The 19,185-nt window shown below is 32.6% G+C and overlaps 1 protein-coding gene across 17 annotated transcripts; it reads left to right on the top strand.

Annotated features, from left to right (window-relative positions):
• The first annotated feature begins 12,255 nt into the window (after positions 1 to 12,255).
• Positions 12,256 to 18,557, top strand: LOC107921087 (DEAD-box ATP-dependent RNA helicase 5). 17 transcript variants are annotated; one of them, XR_005909015.1, is made up of 6 exons: positions 12,256 to 12,418; positions 12,722 to 12,780; positions 13,258 to 13,329; positions 13,533 to 13,618; positions 13,692 to 13,748; positions 13,843 to 14,014. XR_005909015.1 is itself a non-coding variant. In XM_041086500.1 (6 exons), the coding sequence occupies exons 3-6, from the start codon at positions 13,272 to 13,274 to the stop codon at positions 13,924 to 13,926; spliced, it is 285 nt and encodes a 94-aa protein (XP_040942434.1). In that variant the 5' UTR covers positions 12,256 to 12,457; positions 12,722 to 12,780; positions 13,258 to 13,271; the 3' UTR covers positions 13,927 to 14,014. The 17 variants fall into 17 exon arrangements, 14 of the variants coding, with proteins under 14 accessions (XP_040942434.1, XP_040942433.1, XP_040942436.1 ...); XR_005909014.1 differs by having other exon boundaries at positions 13,251 to 13,329; XR_005909013.1 differs by having other exon boundaries at positions 13,204 to 13,329.
• The last annotated feature ends 628 nt before the right edge of the window (positions 18,558 to 19,185 follow it).

Genomic DNA, 19,185 nt, shown 5'->3' with positions numbered 1-19,185 from the left:
GCAAAAACACATAATTGTAACACACTAAGCATAATTAATTCTTCATTTGGTCATGCATCAGGGAAATCGTACTCAAATTAAATTTCGCAAATATGTAACTTAAGTTGTACATTATCCAAAAAATTTGAAGCACTAGAGTGCTATAAAATTTATTGATTCAATGCCTTCTCCTCATGAATGTGCACTAAGTTTTTTCCAATCAATTTTTGTTTTCTTCGAGTAACGCTAAGTAACAATCCTAAAGTTTAAATTATATGTTCATATGTTGAGCTCAGTAAATCCTCTCTACTAGTGTAGTGGGCACAAAATTCTAAATCAATAGGTCTTTATTATGGTTGTAATGTAGATTAGGTCAAGGTGGGAAAAAGATAGATAGTTTTTAATTCAATTAATTACAATATGGTTCTAATTTAATAATTAAATCAATTGCATCACTACATTTATAATGCATGAATAACATATTTATAATTAAATCAACCACAAAAATAACATCATTAACATAATTTTAATAATCTAAGTTAAAAGAATGCAATCAATCTAACATATATAGAGTTGAGTCATTATAATTAAATCTAAATCAGAAATATATTTAACAATCATGTTCATAAATTTAGAACAAAATAAAAAACAACTGAGGGAAAGAAACTAGAAGAAAAATTTGGTGTTTCTCCATTGCACAACGTGTATTGTTTTTCCCCCTTCCTTTTGCTTTGCTCCTTCGCACAATTGCCTTCAAGATGTCAAATTTTTGCTACTTACAAGAACTTCTGAAATGTTCCTTACAACTCTTGTGTTGCTATCTGAAATGGGAACTGAAAGAAGAGAGAATGGGAGAAGAGATGATGAGTGAAATGAGTGACTGGCTAGGGGCTATTTATACTTGTAGAGGTTGGCTATTTTTAGCAAATGAGAGTCTTGAAAATCTCTCTTTACATGGCTGGCCCTTGCTTTAAGGAAAGTGGGTGGATAACTTTGCTATTTTAACTTGATTAATTCTTTATCAACGGAAGAGAAAGCTTGAAAATAGGAGGGGACTTGGACAGTCACATGTGGGATTTTTGTGGCTGATTTTAAATATTTTACCAAGTCTTGGGTGGCTAATTTGGGCACCTCCATAGACAGTTGGGCTTCTATCTCATTAGCAGACTGTCTATTTTGCTGATCCAATTCTTGAGTTGGGTCAAGAAAAATTTCAAGGTCTAATAATTCTTTAATAGGGCGTGCAAAGCTGATCATAAATCAACCCTCTTCTTTATGGATTATGCTCTGAAAATGCTACAGCATTGAGCATCAAAAGGTGAGCTTCAAGACTGCATTTTCTTCTAGTGTATTGGCTAACTAAAAAACTACAAAAATAATGTGTTTTAGTGTATAAAATGATGAAATTAGAATACACATCTTAGTATCAACCAATAAGACAAAATTATAACAAAAAATCTAAAATTTGTTATCAAACACTTAAATTTTGCTTAAATTACTAGTTTAAAAGTGTGGAAGATAACTTTATATTTTTAAGTTATCACACCCCTAAACTTAATTCATTGTTCGTACAGAGTAATGACACTTTATAAAGGCAAAAACACATAATTGTAACACATTAAGCATAATTAATTCTTCATTTGGTAATGCATCAATGAAATCATACTCGAATTAAATTTTACAAATATGTAACTCAAGTATGTACATTTTCCAAAATTTCTCAAGTACTAGAGTGCTATAAAATTTATGAATAGAATGCCTTCCCTTTATGAATGTGCACTAAGTTCTTTCCAATCAATTTTTGTTTCCCTTGGGTAATGTTAAGCAATAATCTTAAAGTTTAAATTATGTCTTCATATGTTAAGTTCAATAAGTCCTCTCCACTAATGTAGTAGGCACAAAAATCTAAATCAATAGGTTTTTATTATGGTTGTAATGTGGCTTAGGTCAAGGTAGGAAAAATATAGATAATGTTTAGGCTAGAACCTTAAACTCAGCTTACCTTGGACCTTCTAAATGCAATTATCCCCAAAAGCACCAACTTCTTTTCAATTCGAATACACATGCTCTTTGTACATCTTTATTCAACAACTAGATTTTTTTAAACATAAACAGATGCTTTCTTGAGCATACAACTTAACATTTTGATCTTGAGCATCCAATACTTCTCTCTAACTCACTTTAACTTAATCACAAAAATATTCTAAATGAACTAAATCTAAGGTTTGGGACAAATAAAGATAAATATTAAAGAATGGATGACTCATTAATTTAAGCTTTAGAAGAAAAATCAGGCCATATAGCTCAAAGTAGGGTTCAATGGATAAATATTTACTAAGGTTGGCTTGAAAGGCTCAAACGGTCTAAACAAAATTTGCCTAATCATTTTTAAATTACCATGCCTCTTAGGATTTCGCCTTAAGAAAATTACTAAATCAATTCTAAAGACTTAAACTTTCATGCATGCTTAGTTTTTCTAAGGAATTGAAATTTTTCAGGGAAGCCCTTATACACAATCACTAAGACCAACATACATATGATAATTTTAATTAGCATAAAAATACTTGAAATAATAAGGATTTATGCATACACTAAAGCTAGTTTTGTTGTGCAAAAATTTAAAATTTGAGCAAATTTCACTTAAAACATACTTTCATGAAAAATTTTAATTAACTCATATTACAATATTCCTCCCCCCCACTAAAGAGAAACAATGTACTCATTGTTTGAAAGCATCAATCAGAAGGGCAAAAATAAAGAAGTGAATGAGAACTGTGCACCAGGTAAGGTCCTAGGAAATAGAGGTGAGTCTTATTTGTTTGCTTAAATACCAAGACTTTTCTTAACAGAGTCAATCCTAGACATGCACATTCACATTGCCACACTTCTTATTTTATGATAAGCATACTATAATCCAACCCTTTATTATTCATGAATTTAACTTAATTTTATTATGAAAAAAAGGGAAAAATACAAATAAAAATATCTAAAAATTAATTAAACCTAAAATATCCTAAAATAATAAAGAAAAAAAAACCCTTTTATTTATTTAGTAGCATCCTCACTTTTCGATATTGTTTCCATTTCTTCACAACCGTCTTTGCGCCTGGTTCATCTTTCTAGAGTGGTGAAATCATCACGCCTGGTATTCGGAGTAAGAGTCCAAGGATCAAAGATAAAATCTGGAAATCAGGCATAAAGTCAAACGAGTTACGTGAGAGTATTCTAAATGCACCCCTTATTGAGTCATCCCGTATTTTTGCATATCTCCAATATGCTTATTGTTGTGGATGCATGTGTTGTAGCATGTCCATGATTCTAGATTGATGAAACTATGCAACAATGCTCGATGATGGAAAGGTAGGTGTCAGTTCGGTCCACCTGGGATTAACAGGTTCAGTTGGTGTTGCAAAGTCAAGATAGGTAGTTGGTTCTAGTTCAAGAACTGATTCTGGCATATCTAGATAATTGGGCGTTTCTACTCTGGTTGGTTCATCAACTAGTTCTGCTTGCTTCTACCTAGCATCATCATCTACTATTCTGGCTATATCAGCATCCATTATGCATCCTTGGTTGTATCTTGCTTTAAGGTCTATCTTCAGAGGGATGTGAGATTGTAGACATAGTAAAGTGATTAATGATGGGAAACATGCAGAACTAGCTCGCTTTGCAGTACACTTCTGAATTTCCTTGAGGATGATTCTTCCAACATCAATGAACCTTTCTGTCATAATAGCATACAACAAGAGCATATGTTCCATCGAGATAGTAGAACTATGTGAGACAGACATAAAACTAAGTTAGAGGAAATAGAACCAAACATTTACTATGTAACACCCCCTAACCCTAAATCGTCACCGGAATAGGGTTACGAGACATTACCAGACATATCAGACAATCTACAAATAATTCTTGAACAAATAATAAACTTATTATAATATAATCATAATTTCATATAAATATATTTATTACTAATTGACTTCATTTTTTTTTCTTAAAAAAAAAACTCAATATAACCCCTTTATAAATATTTAACCTTCCCTGCAATTTCAAACCGCAACCAATTCAAAACCAAATCACAATCCATACAATTTCATATTCAAATACACCTAAACATATCTTAAACATCAACTTAGTAATTTAATAAATAAATATTTGCATATATTGTTTAAATTAATAAACTTCATTCATTCTATTTCAACTTGTTACCAAATATATCAAATATGTTATGATAATTCTATTTCCATTTCATTACATCAAGTATCAAAATATTATTTTAGTATCATTTCCAACCAAAAGCATAAGACATTTTCAAGTGACCAATATAACACCTAAGTACATGCCATTTTACCAAAAGAAAGATTACATCACCAAATTTTGCACTGGAGTCGGGATCGCTCTGGATGCTGAGCCAAAACCTTAATTTCTACTAACTTGCGCATGAAAACAATCGTACGCTGAGTATATCATACTCAGTGGTATTACTATAATTCAAATTATAATATAATAACCAAGTAAATTTAATCATTAAACTTTAAAAAAAATTACTAAACTAATTCATTTTTAACTTTCATTTCTCAATATCTACAATTCAATTTGGCTTTCATTAGTTAATATCTTATACTATCACATTGAGCCATTATTTATCTCATGAAGATTTAGTTCATGCTTTCTATTCACATTTTCATATTCAATTCACATTTTCAAATTATATTCCACAATCACGTTTCTTTTCAATGGCTCAACTGATTCATTTCGTTCGATTTAACTTTTCAATTAATTACCCCTATTAACAGACTCGGACTTTGGCGAATACACAGATCCAACCAAACACACCAGATTGGCACCCAGTGTCTCATCGACCTAGCCGAAGTAAAGTGATACCCAATATCTCATCGAATCTATCCGAAGTAAAATAGTGACACCCAGTGTTTCATCGACTCGAGGTCGAAGTATCCCTGAACTCTTCCAATCCTATGGCATGCCAACTATATTCGACTCAGCCCGAATAGTTAATAGGGTTTCTAATTCTCAATTCAAACTCACTTTCATTTCAAAATTTACTTTCAATATCAAATTCACTTTTTCATTCACTAATCAAAATTCAATTCAATACTAACACATATTTCTCATTCAATTCAATTTTCTAAATTCAATTTAATAAAGTTACTTACCTCAATATTTACTTACCATAAATTAAAGAAATTTAAAATTAATATTTAATAATGAATAACATAAATTATAGTAATACAAACCCGAATTTCGTAATTACTCCTCGATAACTTTTTCCTTTCCTTTCGGTGCTGATGTCTCGGGTTCTTTGTTAGCAAATTAAACCCAAGCTTTAAAAATCCTATTTCTCCATTTTCTTTCTTTTCTTCTTTCCCTTTACGTTCTATTCTCTGTTTCTTTTTCAATTCCTTTTTCTTTTCTTTTATTGTGCTTTAGTATATTATATTATTATATTAACTTAATAATAATAATTATTTCTTAAATATTAAGTAAATATGTATTTTACAATTGTATGTATATGATTTATTACACTTGTACTTTACTATCACCATACATTTGTCAACTTACTAATTTGTTCATTAATTTAATAATATAATATCAATTAAATAATAATAAAAATAATTATTATAATAATAAATATTTATTTAATGACAAATATAAATATTACAAATGTACAGATATATATTTTTTACATTTTTATTTTATCATCACCATCCACTTGTCGTAATTTCAATTTATTTATCATATAAAAATCTTTTACTAATTAGTAATAAATAATAAAATATTTTTTTTCTTGTTTCTTCTTTTTTTACTAATTATTTATAAATAATACAAATGTAATTAAATTGATACACTTGTATTTTATTTTTACCTTACACTTGTCTTTTCTTAATTTATTTCATAATATAATACTATAACCAATTTAATTTATAATATGATAAAATAATAAAAATAATAAAATATTTTATAATTCAACAATCATAAAAATCAAAGATTTTTATGCTTTGCCGCCTCATTCATTAGAATAGCTTAATTGCCTATTTAGTCCCCCTTATCTTCTTTTAATCTATAATTAGACTTTCACACCTCATTCAATTCGATCATTTTTCCTAATATCTATTAACTAAGCTAAATTCACCCAATTTGAACCTAATTAAACACTCAACTAGACTCATGATTACTCCTAATAACTATTTACGAACTCGGTTTACTAAGACGGAAGCCCTATAACTCACTTTTCCGGTGCTTATGAATTTTGGGTCCTTACATACTATTGGTTTCAGGAACTCCTTTCAGAAAATATTATTACCAAATTTTGAAGTTATCCATTTGGTTCTAGGAACGAAAACTTCTTCTAGAACTTCCCTAAGCATCTCCCAATCAACATTTTTCAACATAGTAGTATAATCGTCATTATCGATGGTAGGTAGTTCAAGTAGATCATTAATATAAGTCGAGGTTAGGGTTACTTTCTTTTGTTGGAATGTCGGTACCCCTATGGTGTAGCAAAAATTAATAAAAAAAATTTTGGTGATCCAACCTATGGATCCATGTGCGAAGAACAAATCAAGGTGAAATAATGGTTTCGAAATTATCGAAACTTCAATATGAGTAGACAACGACACCTCGACAATGAGAATTCTGATCTACTATCGAACCAAGCCGCAACCTTTTATGATTCCGACCTCTACATAATCCACCTAGTTTGACAATGAACGGAAGAAATCTCCAAAACTATTTTTGGGAGAATTCTTTGCTTAACGGCTGCTAGACCTCACAAGCAAAGTTTTTTTTTGTTTTTTAGGGTTTTTTAAAACTCTCTATATCTCACCCTTTTATAATTGGTATATATATAATGAATCATAATTCATAAAATTTTTATCCGAACATAATAATCATAATTAAAAATAAATAAATATAATAATGTTTTTAACTAAAAATTATAATTACATTAATTATAACAAGGATTTCGGTAAACTATATTTATTTAAATTTATATACGAACCAAATTCATATATGAATAGAACTATGTTCTCATTATGTGTACAACATCCTTGTACATATAAATGTTCGATATTTGATTGCCCAATTAAATTAATTTTATAATTAATTTAATTCATGTGACAACCAAACACAATATCAACTATGTTTTATTTCATTCATTTCAACCATAGGGTGTGACCCTGTAGGTTCTTGTAACGTTAGCAGTAATTCTAGAACGATTCTAATGTTACAAACAATGAGTGACATCTAGTAATGCATCATTGCTACCTAAGTTACAAGAAGTCATGATTCGACATAACCTTTTTGTGATTAACCTTTCATGCATTAATCATTAAGTTCTTTATCTCTGGAATGGACACAAGTCATGGAATAGTCACACTTACATAGTCCATCACATGTTCCTTGATATCTTGAGTAGATTATGATATATATAAATAAGTATGACATCTCATATCAACTTATTTGAGCATGGTTATACATTTCTAGTCTCACTCAATCAAGTGGCCTAAGATATTACTCCTATTATGTAGGAGGGACTTATCCTATATTGATCAACCATATCCCTCTACATAGGTTGTGGTATATACAACATCAGCCTTTATAGAACAACCAGTTACGGTGTACGTTTGACTGTATCAAAATATACAACTCATGATGTTGAGATAATGATGATCTTAAGTCTGAGGATCATATACATATTAATCACTATGAGTAATGTTGTGACAATTACATAATAATCCAAGAAACATACTCATAGCGGGTCAGTCCGATATGTTGTTCTCTAACACACATATTCATGCATTGATTTTGACACTCCATATCAATGACAACTCTTTATCATCAATCAACTACATGTTAGTCTTAATGCATTATTATTGTCCTAGTCAATAATAATACTTGACTAAGGATCTTTTAAGAATAATAATATTATTCTCAGGACATTATTATAAAATAATTTATTTATCCACACAGAAAAGAAACTAAAATAATAATGGCAAAGCCTTATATTAATAAACATGGTAAATCAAGTATGTTATTACAACCATCTCATGATTGATCTTTGGGCATACTCTTACATCTCTCCTCGAACATATACCTCTGTTGCAGTGGATGAAGTCAGGTTCACATAGAATTCCTAAACTAAATCTTCTTTCGGAGGTGGTTTGACATCACAAAATAAATTCCACCTCAATACATATATTGTCTTTCAAAGATTGGTAGCACTATTGTGCAGTCCACATTCGTCAAGCTAAACCCTTTGTCCAGAAGCATCGGTTGAATTTTGAAGATGAATTCGAACCTCTCCCTTGCTTCTTCAGTATGGAATCAGCTTTGGAGATTATCGGATTAGGATGTATAACTTTTTTCTTTTTCGAGACATCATACGAATAATTAGTGTGCAGGGTTGGGAGTTGTGGAAAATTGATGGGATTCGAGTCAATAGGGTGTTCAATAATGGTGGTAGTGATGGCAAAGTGGTCGTGTGATGGCGTTGGTTAGGGTGATTGGGAGTGTGGTTCTTTGGGGTTGCAAAGGGTGGCATTTGGTGGTTCAACAACGAGGGTGTGTGACAGTGAGAGGTAACTAGCAGTGGAGGGTTGCAACAATGAAGGGTACAGGTAAGGTGGTGTGGTAATGTTCGACTTTGGTTGTGGAGGGATGTTTGGCCAGGAGTGATGGTTATTTAAGGAGGAGGCAACGAAAAAAGGTTTATTGAAAGGATAAGGTCGACAGTGATGGGTGTTTTTAGGAGAGGAAGGTTGGTGGTATATGATATGTTAGGGCATAAAGGTAGTGAATTTATAAGAATGAAACTAGGTTAAATTTTAACCTAAGGAAACACAACTTAATACAAAGGAAGCTAGGTTAAAATAGAAAAACTATTATTTACTATAAAAATAAAAATAAAAATATATACGTAAATATATGCATAAATGTATATATGTATATAGATATATAATTATTTATTTTATTTTTTATTGGCTACTCAAAATATTTACAAAAAATTACAGCCATTTATTCCGTTTGACTACACCAGCCAATAATGTTGAAGGTGTTGACCATTTACCTTGAACTCACTTCCCTTATCGTCCTGAAGTTTGACCACCTCATAAGGAAAGACTTGGTGAATAGTAAATGACCCAGACCAGTCGAGCCTTTAACTTTTTGGGAAACAACCTTAGTCTGGAGTTGAACAGTAATACTTGTTGACCTGTCTCGAACTCATAGAGTCGGATGTGGTTGTCATTCCATCTTTTTGTTTTCTCTTTAAACAACTTGGCATTCTCATAGAAAAACATCAAAAATTAATCTAACTCAATGAGCTGTAGCATCTGTTTCTCTCTAGCAAGCTGTAGATCCAAGTTGAGTTCCTTGAAAGCCCAATAAGCTTTATGCTCCAACTCTAAAGCTAGATAATAGGCTTTACCAAACACTAGCTGATAGGGAGACATCCCTAAAATAGTTTTGAAAAGTTATTCGGTGGGCCCATAGCGTATCATCAGGCCTCCTAGACCAATCCCACCGATTTGGATGGACCAACTTCTCAAGTACACCTTTTATCTCTTTATTTTCCAACTCAGCTTGCCCATTCGCTTGGGAATGGTAAGTTGTGGCAATCCCACGCCTCACGCCATACTTGTCGAGTAACCACTTTAACCATTTATTCACAAAATGAGACCCTTCATCACTGACGATGGCCTTAGAAATCCCAAACCTCATGAATATATGCTTCTGTAAGAATCATATTACCACCTTGGCATCATTTGTCAAAAATGCCTTGGCCTTCACCCATTTAGACACGTAGTTAATCACCACTAATATATACCTGTTACCATAAGGAGGAAAAGCACCAAGAAAGTCAATACCCTAAATGTCAAATAATTATACCTTAATTATGCTTATTAGTGGTATCTCATTCCTTCTTTATATGTTTCCAACCCGCTGGCAAGGATCACTATTGTTCACGTTGGCATGCGCGTCTTTGAATAAAGTTGGCCAAAAGAATTTGGTTTGTAATACCTTGGCTGCAGTATGTGAACCTCCAATATGTCCCCCACTTGGGGATGAATTAAAATGATACAAAATATTAGTTACCTCATTTTCTGTCATGCATCTCTTGATCATTTGGTCTGCGCATTGTTTGAATAGGTATGGCTCCTCCCAAAAGTAGTACCTTACATCATGAAGGAACTTCCTCCTTTGTTGGTACGACATCTTAGGCAGCATCAAACCACAAACCAAAAAGTCACCATAATCAGTAAACTAAAGATTATTATGAAGACTTATACTAAAAAGGTGTTCGTCTAAAAAATTCTCGTTAATGAGAGCAAGAGAGTTAGTTTGTCCTTGATGTTCCAATCTAGATAGGTGATCTGCTACTTGGTTTTCTACCCCTTTTCGATCTTGGATCTCAAGATTGAATTCTTGAAGTAAAAGTACCCACCGATCAGCCTTAGCTTAGCATATTTCTTGGAAAGAAAATACTTGATTTTCGAATGATCCATATAAACCCACCTTAGTAGCTATAAGATAGCATGAAACTTGTCAAAAACAAAAAAGAATAGAAAGTAATTCTTTTTCTATTACTGTATAATTCAGTTGTGCTCTTCTTAAGGTCTGTCTCGTATAGTAAATGAGATGAAAAATCTTGTTCCTCCGCCGTCCCATTACGGCTCCTACCGTAAAGTTCTGTTGCACATTAACTCAAAAGGGGACTCTCAATCTGGTGTGATGATAATTGGAGCTGAGACTAATTGACTCTTCAACTCATTGAAAGCCTACAAGCATTCTTCATTAAAGTTGAATGTTGTGTCTTTCTCCAATAGTTTGCATAAGGGTTTGGAAATCTTGGAGAAGTCCTTGATGAATCTCTGATAAAACTCAACATGTCTAAAGAAACTCCTGAAACATCATAGAAAAGTAGCAAGTGCATTACACAAATCAAAAGGCATAAGCCTAAAAGCAAACATATCGTACAAGCAGGTGAATGTTGTTTTGTGTTGATCTTTCGGGGCTACTGTGATTTGGTTGTAACCCGAATATCTGTCTAGGAAACAATAATTATCTTGCCCTGCAAGTCTATCTAGCATTTGGTCTAAGAACAACAACGAAATATGGTATTTCCAAGTTTCCTTGTTCAACTTTGGATAGTCCACAGAAAATCTCCATCCTGTAACCGTTCTAGTCAGTATCAATTCATTATTCTCATTCTCCATAACCTTAATGTCTCCTTATTTTGGCACGCACTGGACCAGAATTACGCATGAACTATTCGAGATGGGGTAAATGATACCTTCATCTAACCATTTTATAATTTCCTTTTTGACCACCTCCTTCATAATTGGGTTCAACCTTCTTTGTCCTTTAATTGTTCCTCTCTCGCCATCTTCTAATATGATCTTGTGCAAACACAAAGTTGGGCTAATTCATTGGATGTCAGTTACGGTCCATCCAATTGCCTTTTAAAATTTCTTCAGCACGTCAATCAGTTTCTTCTCTTGATCCTCGATTAGCTCAGCTGAAACTATTACAGGAGTGTAGAAGAGTAACCTAAAACTATTACAGGCAGAGTAGAAGAGTAACCTAAATAAACGTGTTTTAAACAAGAAAGAAGTATCTTAAGATTCAATTTAGGTGGTTCTTTGGTCGATGACTTTGGTTGAACATGATCACGGGATGCTAACTCCAAAGATTCAAATAGGGATTGTCGAACAAATCCCTTTGAATTAGCCTCTGACAAAGCTAAGTATTCCTCTATTTGTTTATCACTTGGTGAGTCAAACACTAAGACTCGCTCCAATGGGTCCTCTACAGAATTGAGTTCCCATTCTGTAGCTAAAGCTTCTAACTTAGACATTGTGGAACACTTCTCAACTGCATCAGGAAACCTCATAGATTTAAATATGTTAAACGTTACTTGATGACTGTTCGTGCGCATTAAAAAAATGATTTTGGAAAACTATTTTTTCGAATAGCAATTTGAACTACAAGCATAGATGTCATTTGTAATATTCTTAGTGTTACAATGAAACACTAGAGTATTCCAAGTAGAGGTGATCATGGGTTTGGCGGCCCAACTCGGCCCGATGGCTCGCCCAAAATATAGGAGGGTTCGGGTAAAAATATAGGCCCGAAATATGGGTTTGGGCAAAAAATGAGGCCCGTTTAGAAAACAAGCCGGGCCTCAAGCAAAATATTTTTGTCCCGAGGTCAGCTCGGCCCGAATATAATAAATATATATTTTTATTTTTAAAATACATTTCCCATTAACCCATTTTCCCATTTCCCATTTCCCATTTCCCCTCTTCTACGGTCCTCCTCCCTTTTTTCCCAATTCAAAAATCAACCTTCACCTCCACCAATCCACCTCTATTGATCCACCTTCGGTCCTCCACGACTCCACCCATTTCCAGAATTAGAGGTTAGAGAGGTCTACGTTTTCTACCTTTGAATTTCAAAGGTATATTAACAGTGTTAACCCTAGTTTATTCGATTCAATTCTCATTAGACATTTAGTTATATTTTTTTCCTCTCTTTTACAGTGCTTCTGTATTTGTAAATCTTCAGTTCTTGAATAATTTTTGAACCGCAAGTCGCAACTCAAAACATTAATTTAGTATTTTTTTTAATTTTCAATGCTGCTAGATTTTCATTTTCCTTTTCTTTGATTTGTTGTTCTCTCTGTTTCCAAACACACATACATACGCTGAGATTTGTTATACAGAAAGAAACGTAAATCAAACAGCTTTTTGCTATACAGAATTTCAGTCACCTCTATTTAAGGTAAAATTTTGATTGTCGATAAACCCTAGTTGTTGTAGTTTTGCTTTCTTTTTCAAATTAAAATTTATGCTGTTTCCTTTTTAGAGGTATAGGGAATTTATCCATAAACTTTCATTTGTTAATTTATTTTTTAAAATTGTATCTTTCTCAAATCTTCTAAAATTTGTGCAAAAGAGAATTATTAAAGTTTTTTTTCTCTTTTGGCACTTCAATTTCCTATTTCGTTTGGATGTTGTGGAAGTGTAAAAAAAGCTATGATATATGGGATTTTTCGCTTCGTTTTTTTTTAATTTCCCATGAAGAATATTAAGTGAAAGAATGATTCCTTTTCTTTACTGTAGTTCTATTCATGTTTAAATTGCTTCTATTTGAGCTGTTTGTTAATGCTTGATACATCTTTTATATAACCAATTTCTTGAATAGATGGATTATGTATGTACGAAGGAAAAAAGTGGTTTGATTTTCTCTAGGTTCTAGATGAAGCTGATCAAATGCTTGACATGGGATTTGAAGAGGATGTTCGCTTTATATTGGGAAAGACATGTTCTGGTATGTCTCGTTGTTAGTACATTGGAATTTTAAACTTCTAGAAGATGCTTAGATTAAAGCTTTTACTGATGCTTATGAGTAAACGCCAGTAACCATTGATAACTTAAGGTTCAATCAAGCTAAAAAATATTGTTCTATATCTTGGTAGAATAATGCATGAGCAATTAGGTTGGAAATCCTCATGCTGCTTTTAACCTTTGCAGCTCGTCAGATGGTAATATTCAGTGCTACATGGCCTGCAGGGGTTCATCGGTTAGCTCAAGAGTACATGGCCCCTAATCCTGTTAAGGTAATTATCTGAATGCTTGATGGTGTTGTCATAGTTTCCTATATATTTGAGAAAGTAATAAATTTGTTTTTAGGTTGTGATTGGCTCAAAAGATTTAGCTGCTAACCATGATGTTATGCAGATAGTTGAGGTCTGATTTTATTTAACCTGTTAAACTGTCTTTCATATTAACTTATTTTGTATATATATAAATGCTTTTATTAAAAATTTGTTTTCTTATGTAGGTTTTAGATGATCGTGCACGTTATGAGCGATTGACTGCATTTAAAATTTCTCTTCATTGGCTAAATAGAATGGGCAGCATTTAAAATTTACACTCTGTATGTGTGTGTTCGCTAACATTTTAATTGGGCTTCATTTAAATAAATAAGTTTGCAGATCCTTTCATTCCTTAAATTTAAAATGGTTCTTGAATTTTGATGCTATTATAAGTTTCACTTAGTTGTTGACTTTGAATTAAGCACATGAGCTATTTAAAACATGCGATAGTGCTAATCAATCTAATTTGATGATGTTAGTTTAACATGGCATTGAGACGGTCACTTGATATTCATGTGATTGCGAGTTATGCAACTAAATATATCATCTAGAATTGCTTGAAGGCTCAAGTTGTTTGAGTTTAAAAGTTCAAAATCAGTTGTGGATACTTAATTGCATTAGAATTTAAGTACTTTTTATTAGTTCAATTTTGAGCTTTTTTTTATGTTCTTTCTTTCATTTAATTTCAGGAGTCAAATCTGTTGTTTAATTAAGTTGATTTTGTTTTGCATGAGTTAATTTACTTAAAAAAAGGGGCCGGACCGGGCCGGGCTCGAGATTAGGAAAATTTTCCTGAGTTGGGCCTGGACAAAATTTTAGGCCTATATTTCGGGCCAGGCTGGGCCCGGGCCTAAGAAGCAGGCCAAAATTTTTCTTGGGCCCGGCCTAAACCCGGCCCGGCTCGGCCCATGATCACCTCTAATTCCAGGGATCGAACCCAAAGGAGACATCGATTGAGTAATAAATAACATAAACTTTAGAGTCCAAGTGGCTACTGATACGATTTTATAGTACGGAAAATCATAACAAGAAAATGTTGTAAGGAAATTAAATACGCTACTCTAGGGACCAAATAGTAAAGAGTAAAGGACTAAGAAATTAACCAATAAAGGACTAATGGTGGTCGATTAGCTTCGATGTGGTTCTTCAATCTTTGAATGAGAGACTTAAATTGCTAAATTACTAAAGTGGTTCAATTTTATCTCTCGATCTCAATTTTACCAAATTAGACAAATTATTCCTGTTTATCTTTTAATCTCACCGAGTAATCCGAGACTAATGAATTAGTACACAACAAGATTACCTCTTGGTGTCACTCGTTTAGATGTTCCCTTAAGGGTGTCAATCCTATTTTTATTTTCATTCAAATTAATCCAATTTATTAGATTTGGTGATTCATCCAAAACTCAGCTCACCGCATCTCCATCAACCAACCCCCTTAAAAGTTTAACTACTCATGCTGAAAATACAACTAATAACCATGGAAATGAAAAGTAAAGAAGCCATTAAAGTAAAGCTTAAGAAAAAGATAAAAGTTGATATTTTTATCCAAGAAAGCTTAAAGAACATGAAACGAAAAGCATTCAATTAGAAAATTTAAAGCAATAAACATAAAAGGAACAAACTTTAAAAGATTTAAAGTAAAAGAAACTAAAATACATCAAACTAAAGCTAGAAATGTCATTACAACCAAAGTATAGAGACTGAAAGTGCAAATAAACCTAGGCTATAATGATAACTAACTTAACTAACTAAAAGAACATTAAGGACGGGAAGGAAGTGTAGTAAAATAAACTCTAAAACTAAGAAAGGAGAAGAGAAAAATAAAAACCTTAGAAGAAGTTATAGAAAAACTAAGAGAACACCTAGAGAAACTAAGACTAAAACTAAGCTAATGTGTGTCTCTTCTCTCCTCAGCCAAAATTGGTTGTTTTAGGCTAATGAATTTTTGTTACCAAAATTGCCCCTACACAGCCCTTGTGTGATTGGTGTGTCAGGAGAACAAAGACTTCCTTTTTGTCCAATTTTGTCCTCCACACGATATCGGTATCGCGATACCAAGAAAAGGATATCACAATTCCCCGGTTAGTTTTAAACTTTGGGGTTTTCTTAGAGGGTGGTTATTGAGATACCTAAAGTGGATATCACGATACTATTGAAAGGCGGTCTCCAATCTTCAAGTCTATTGGAGGTATCGCGATTCCAAGGTTTGGATATCATGATACATTCTCCTTTTGTTTCGTTTTTACTCATTTCAACTTCCAACACGTCCTTACAACACTCAACCACATGTTAGGACCCCTAATGGCACTATTGGCCAAATTGGTTCTCAAAATGAGCAAAAACGAGGCATTTACACTTATTAACTTAAAATCTAAAAGTTTCAAAAACTGTAAAAAAATGCTAATTTTCTTGAGAATAAGCTTCTTAAGTATATCGGGGAAGTCTAATTTGGTATATCAAATTATGGCAAATCACTTGATCATCTTGAACTCGAATGGTGAGTTCATCCTTCTTCACAACAATTAAAGTCCTTTCGGTCTCCAAGAAAGGTCATCCTAAGATGATTGGTAATTCTTTATTTGCTTCAAAATCTAAGATAATAAAGTTATTAGGAAAAATAAATTTATCTATATGTACCAATACATCATCGATTTTTCCTTTTGGATGTATTGTAACAACCCATTTTTCAGTGGTATCGAAAACAATGGTTTCGAGACCATGACTCCAATGTGTTGGCTTGTAAATATTAATTATTTAATATTTACAAGGCCATTAGCGTCGTACTAAAATTTGGTTATGAAATGTTATTTTTTAAATAGTTAATTAAATAAAAAGGACTAAATCATAAAAGTCATAAATGTTGGTCCTTAATGTAAAAAGGTATTAAATAGAAATTGAATTAAGTGGTAGTGGACTAATGGGGTAATTAGACCATCAATTAAAGTGGTGGAATGTTCTAGAGATGTAAATGTTAAAAGTTGATGTTATAATTAAGGGTAGAAATGTAATTGAATAAGTAAAAGATAATATGATAAAAATCAACTTGATAAAAATGATTTTCATCTTTTTCCTCAATAATTTAGAATTGAAACCCTAAAATGAGACTTGGATATTCGATTGAACTTCAATCCTTGATAGGTAAGTGAAATCTCGTCTGTTTTTAGTGATTTTTATGTTTTTGAATTTGTATTAGCTTAATCTACCTAACTCGAGGACTAATTTATAAAATTCTCAAATGTTGTGGATTGTGTCATTGAAGAGTTTGAGTTGTTTTTGAAGTTTCATGTTAGATTATTAAGCTTGGTTGTTAGATAGGACTATTTGGTAAAGTGTTTTTGACAATTTTAATGTTAAAGGACTAAACTGTTAAAAGTGAAAAACTATGAGGATTTGATGTGAATTAACAACAAATAAGAGCTGTAGAGAGGGCCTAATAGGTTTGGTCAACGTGAGTTAAAAAGGAAAAATGGTTATTTTGCATGTATGGGGCTTTGGGACTAAATTGAGTAAAAGTGAAATGTTGAGGACAATTTTGTAAAATGTTAAAAAGGACTTAATTGCGTAAAATGATTTAATTTTGCTATTGATTTAGTTAATTGAATGAAATTATTATATTAGATCAAGAACGTGTTGATAACTGAGGAAAGGACAAAGTAGCTAAGTAGTCCTTATACTTTTGTTGTTGCTGCAAATCAATCCGATAAGTTTGTACTTTTTTTATGTTTATAACGATTTCTTACATATTACCTGATTTATTAGAATTTGATCTAATTTTGTATTTATCCATTAAATGTTTAAAGAAGGAATAATAAATGAGTATGGTGAGTACATGGTATGCTGAAATAGCAGGCCTTAGGCTAGTGATTTGTTTAGTAGGCTTTGAGCCGGTGATCATTTAGCAGAATTTGATCTAATTTTGTATTTATCCATTAAATGTTTAAAGAAGGAATAATAAATGAGTATGGTGAGTACATGGTATGCTGAAATAGCAGGCCTTAGGCTATGTACCGGTGATACAGATTGTAGTGATGGCTTGAGATCCTGCATGTGTTGCGTAGCCTCTGCAGCTTGTGTGAGCAGTATCGTGAGCCGGTTAAAGTTATAAATGTTAAATCGAATGAGTGTTACGCTTTCGACTACTTGAGATGAGATATTGTTAGAAACTATGACTTGGTTACTATCATTTATCATATGGCATTTTGATGATGTAAACTATCTCTAAGTATAAGTGTTTTTGGAAAGTTGAAATAATAGTAAAATAGAGTATGATTTGAATTATTGTATAGTGCAATACTCACTTGTTGTGAGCTGTGATTGTCAGGAACTTAGTTCTTGAATCATATACATTGTTTTATTATGTTTAATCTAGTAAGATTATCGTTTAGCCAACGAACTTACTAAACTTCTGTAAGCTTACTCGTGTCTTGTCCTTTTCTTGTAGATTATATTTGTGGAGGGGAGATCAGATCAAATTACAAAATCGCATTATCCCGAGGACTCTTTTGTAGATTTTGTAAACATTTTGGTTGTATGGCATGTAATAAGGCAAATGATTATGTTTCTAATGTTTCCTAGCTATGTGTGGTGTTTTGGTATGTTTGATGTTGTGGAATGGTAACATTATATGGTATGCTTGTTAAACTCAAAGTTGAGCATGAGTGTTTGTCCAAGGAATGGTAAGTATCATGTTTAAGTACGACATGATGAGATTGAGATATATTAGTTGGTGTGTATGTTATGACTTGTAGGTGATATGAAATGATAATGTTTGGGTATGAGCATTATTTTATATCTTCCTGTATGGTACATTGGTTTGATCTTAGGTGGTTGAAATTGGTATGTTTTGGTTGCTTTTAGGGGTGGTTATAGTATTGTGATCATGTGTTATGAACTAGTTTAGGTACCTATGTAATTGGATGATATATAAGTATAATTTTGGTCACTTTTGGGTACACATGGCCTGAGACACGGGCTGTAACACGACCGTGTGTCACACATGAGCGTGTGCCCCTAGCGTGTTAGGTACAAGGTTCACATGGGTGGGCACATAGCCTGCGACTCGGCTGTGTGACCCAAGTCAGAGAGTTACATGGCCCATGCACATAGACGTGTGGGATAACCACATGGTCCTATCTAGAGCCACACGGTTTGGGCTTTGCCACACGACCTGGACACATGGTCATGTGACCCTTGTTTTGGAAAATTTTTCATTTTTAACTGAAATTTCTTATTTTGTTCCGAATTGGTCCTTAATTGCTTCTAAACTATTTTTAAGGCCTCATAAGTTTAATTTAAGACCCGTGAATGTATGTCTTGCTTCATTTTAAATCATATATGAATATTGTTAATTAATTTGATGAATTGAATGTTATTGTTATAGAATGTTCTGAATTGTACGGTAATACTCTGTAACCCTATTCCAGCGATGGCAACGGTTATGGGTGTTACATGTGCTAAGAACCTATCTAGCACTTGAAGTGTAACCGTTCTTGGACTAACTTCACCAATTCCCAATTTCCTGAATA

The sequence above is a fragment of the Gossypium hirsutum genome, chromosome D01, assembly GCF_007990345.1.
Source record: "Gossypium hirsutum isolate 1008001.06 chromosome D01, Gossypium_hirsutum_v2.1, whole genome shotgun sequence".
NCBI classification, from domain to species: Eukaryota; Viridiplantae; Streptophyta; class Magnoliopsida; order Malvales; family Malvaceae; genus Gossypium; species Gossypium hirsutum.
This window is presented reverse-complemented; position numbering and strand designations above follow the sequence as displayed.

Coding starts and splice junctions, on each gene's coding strand:
- LOC107921087 (XM_041086493.1), top strand. CDS start 13,272: ATGCTTGACATGGGATTTGAAGAGGATGTTCGCTTTATATTGGGAAAG. Junction 13,330..13,532: donor ATTGGGAAAGACATGTTCTG/GTATGTCTCGTT, acceptor TAACCTTTGCAG/CTCGTCAGATGGTAATATTC. Junction 13,619..18,101: donor TGGCCCCTAATCCTGTTAAG/GTAATTATCTGA, acceptor CTTTTCTTGTAG/ATTATATTTGTGGAGGGGAG.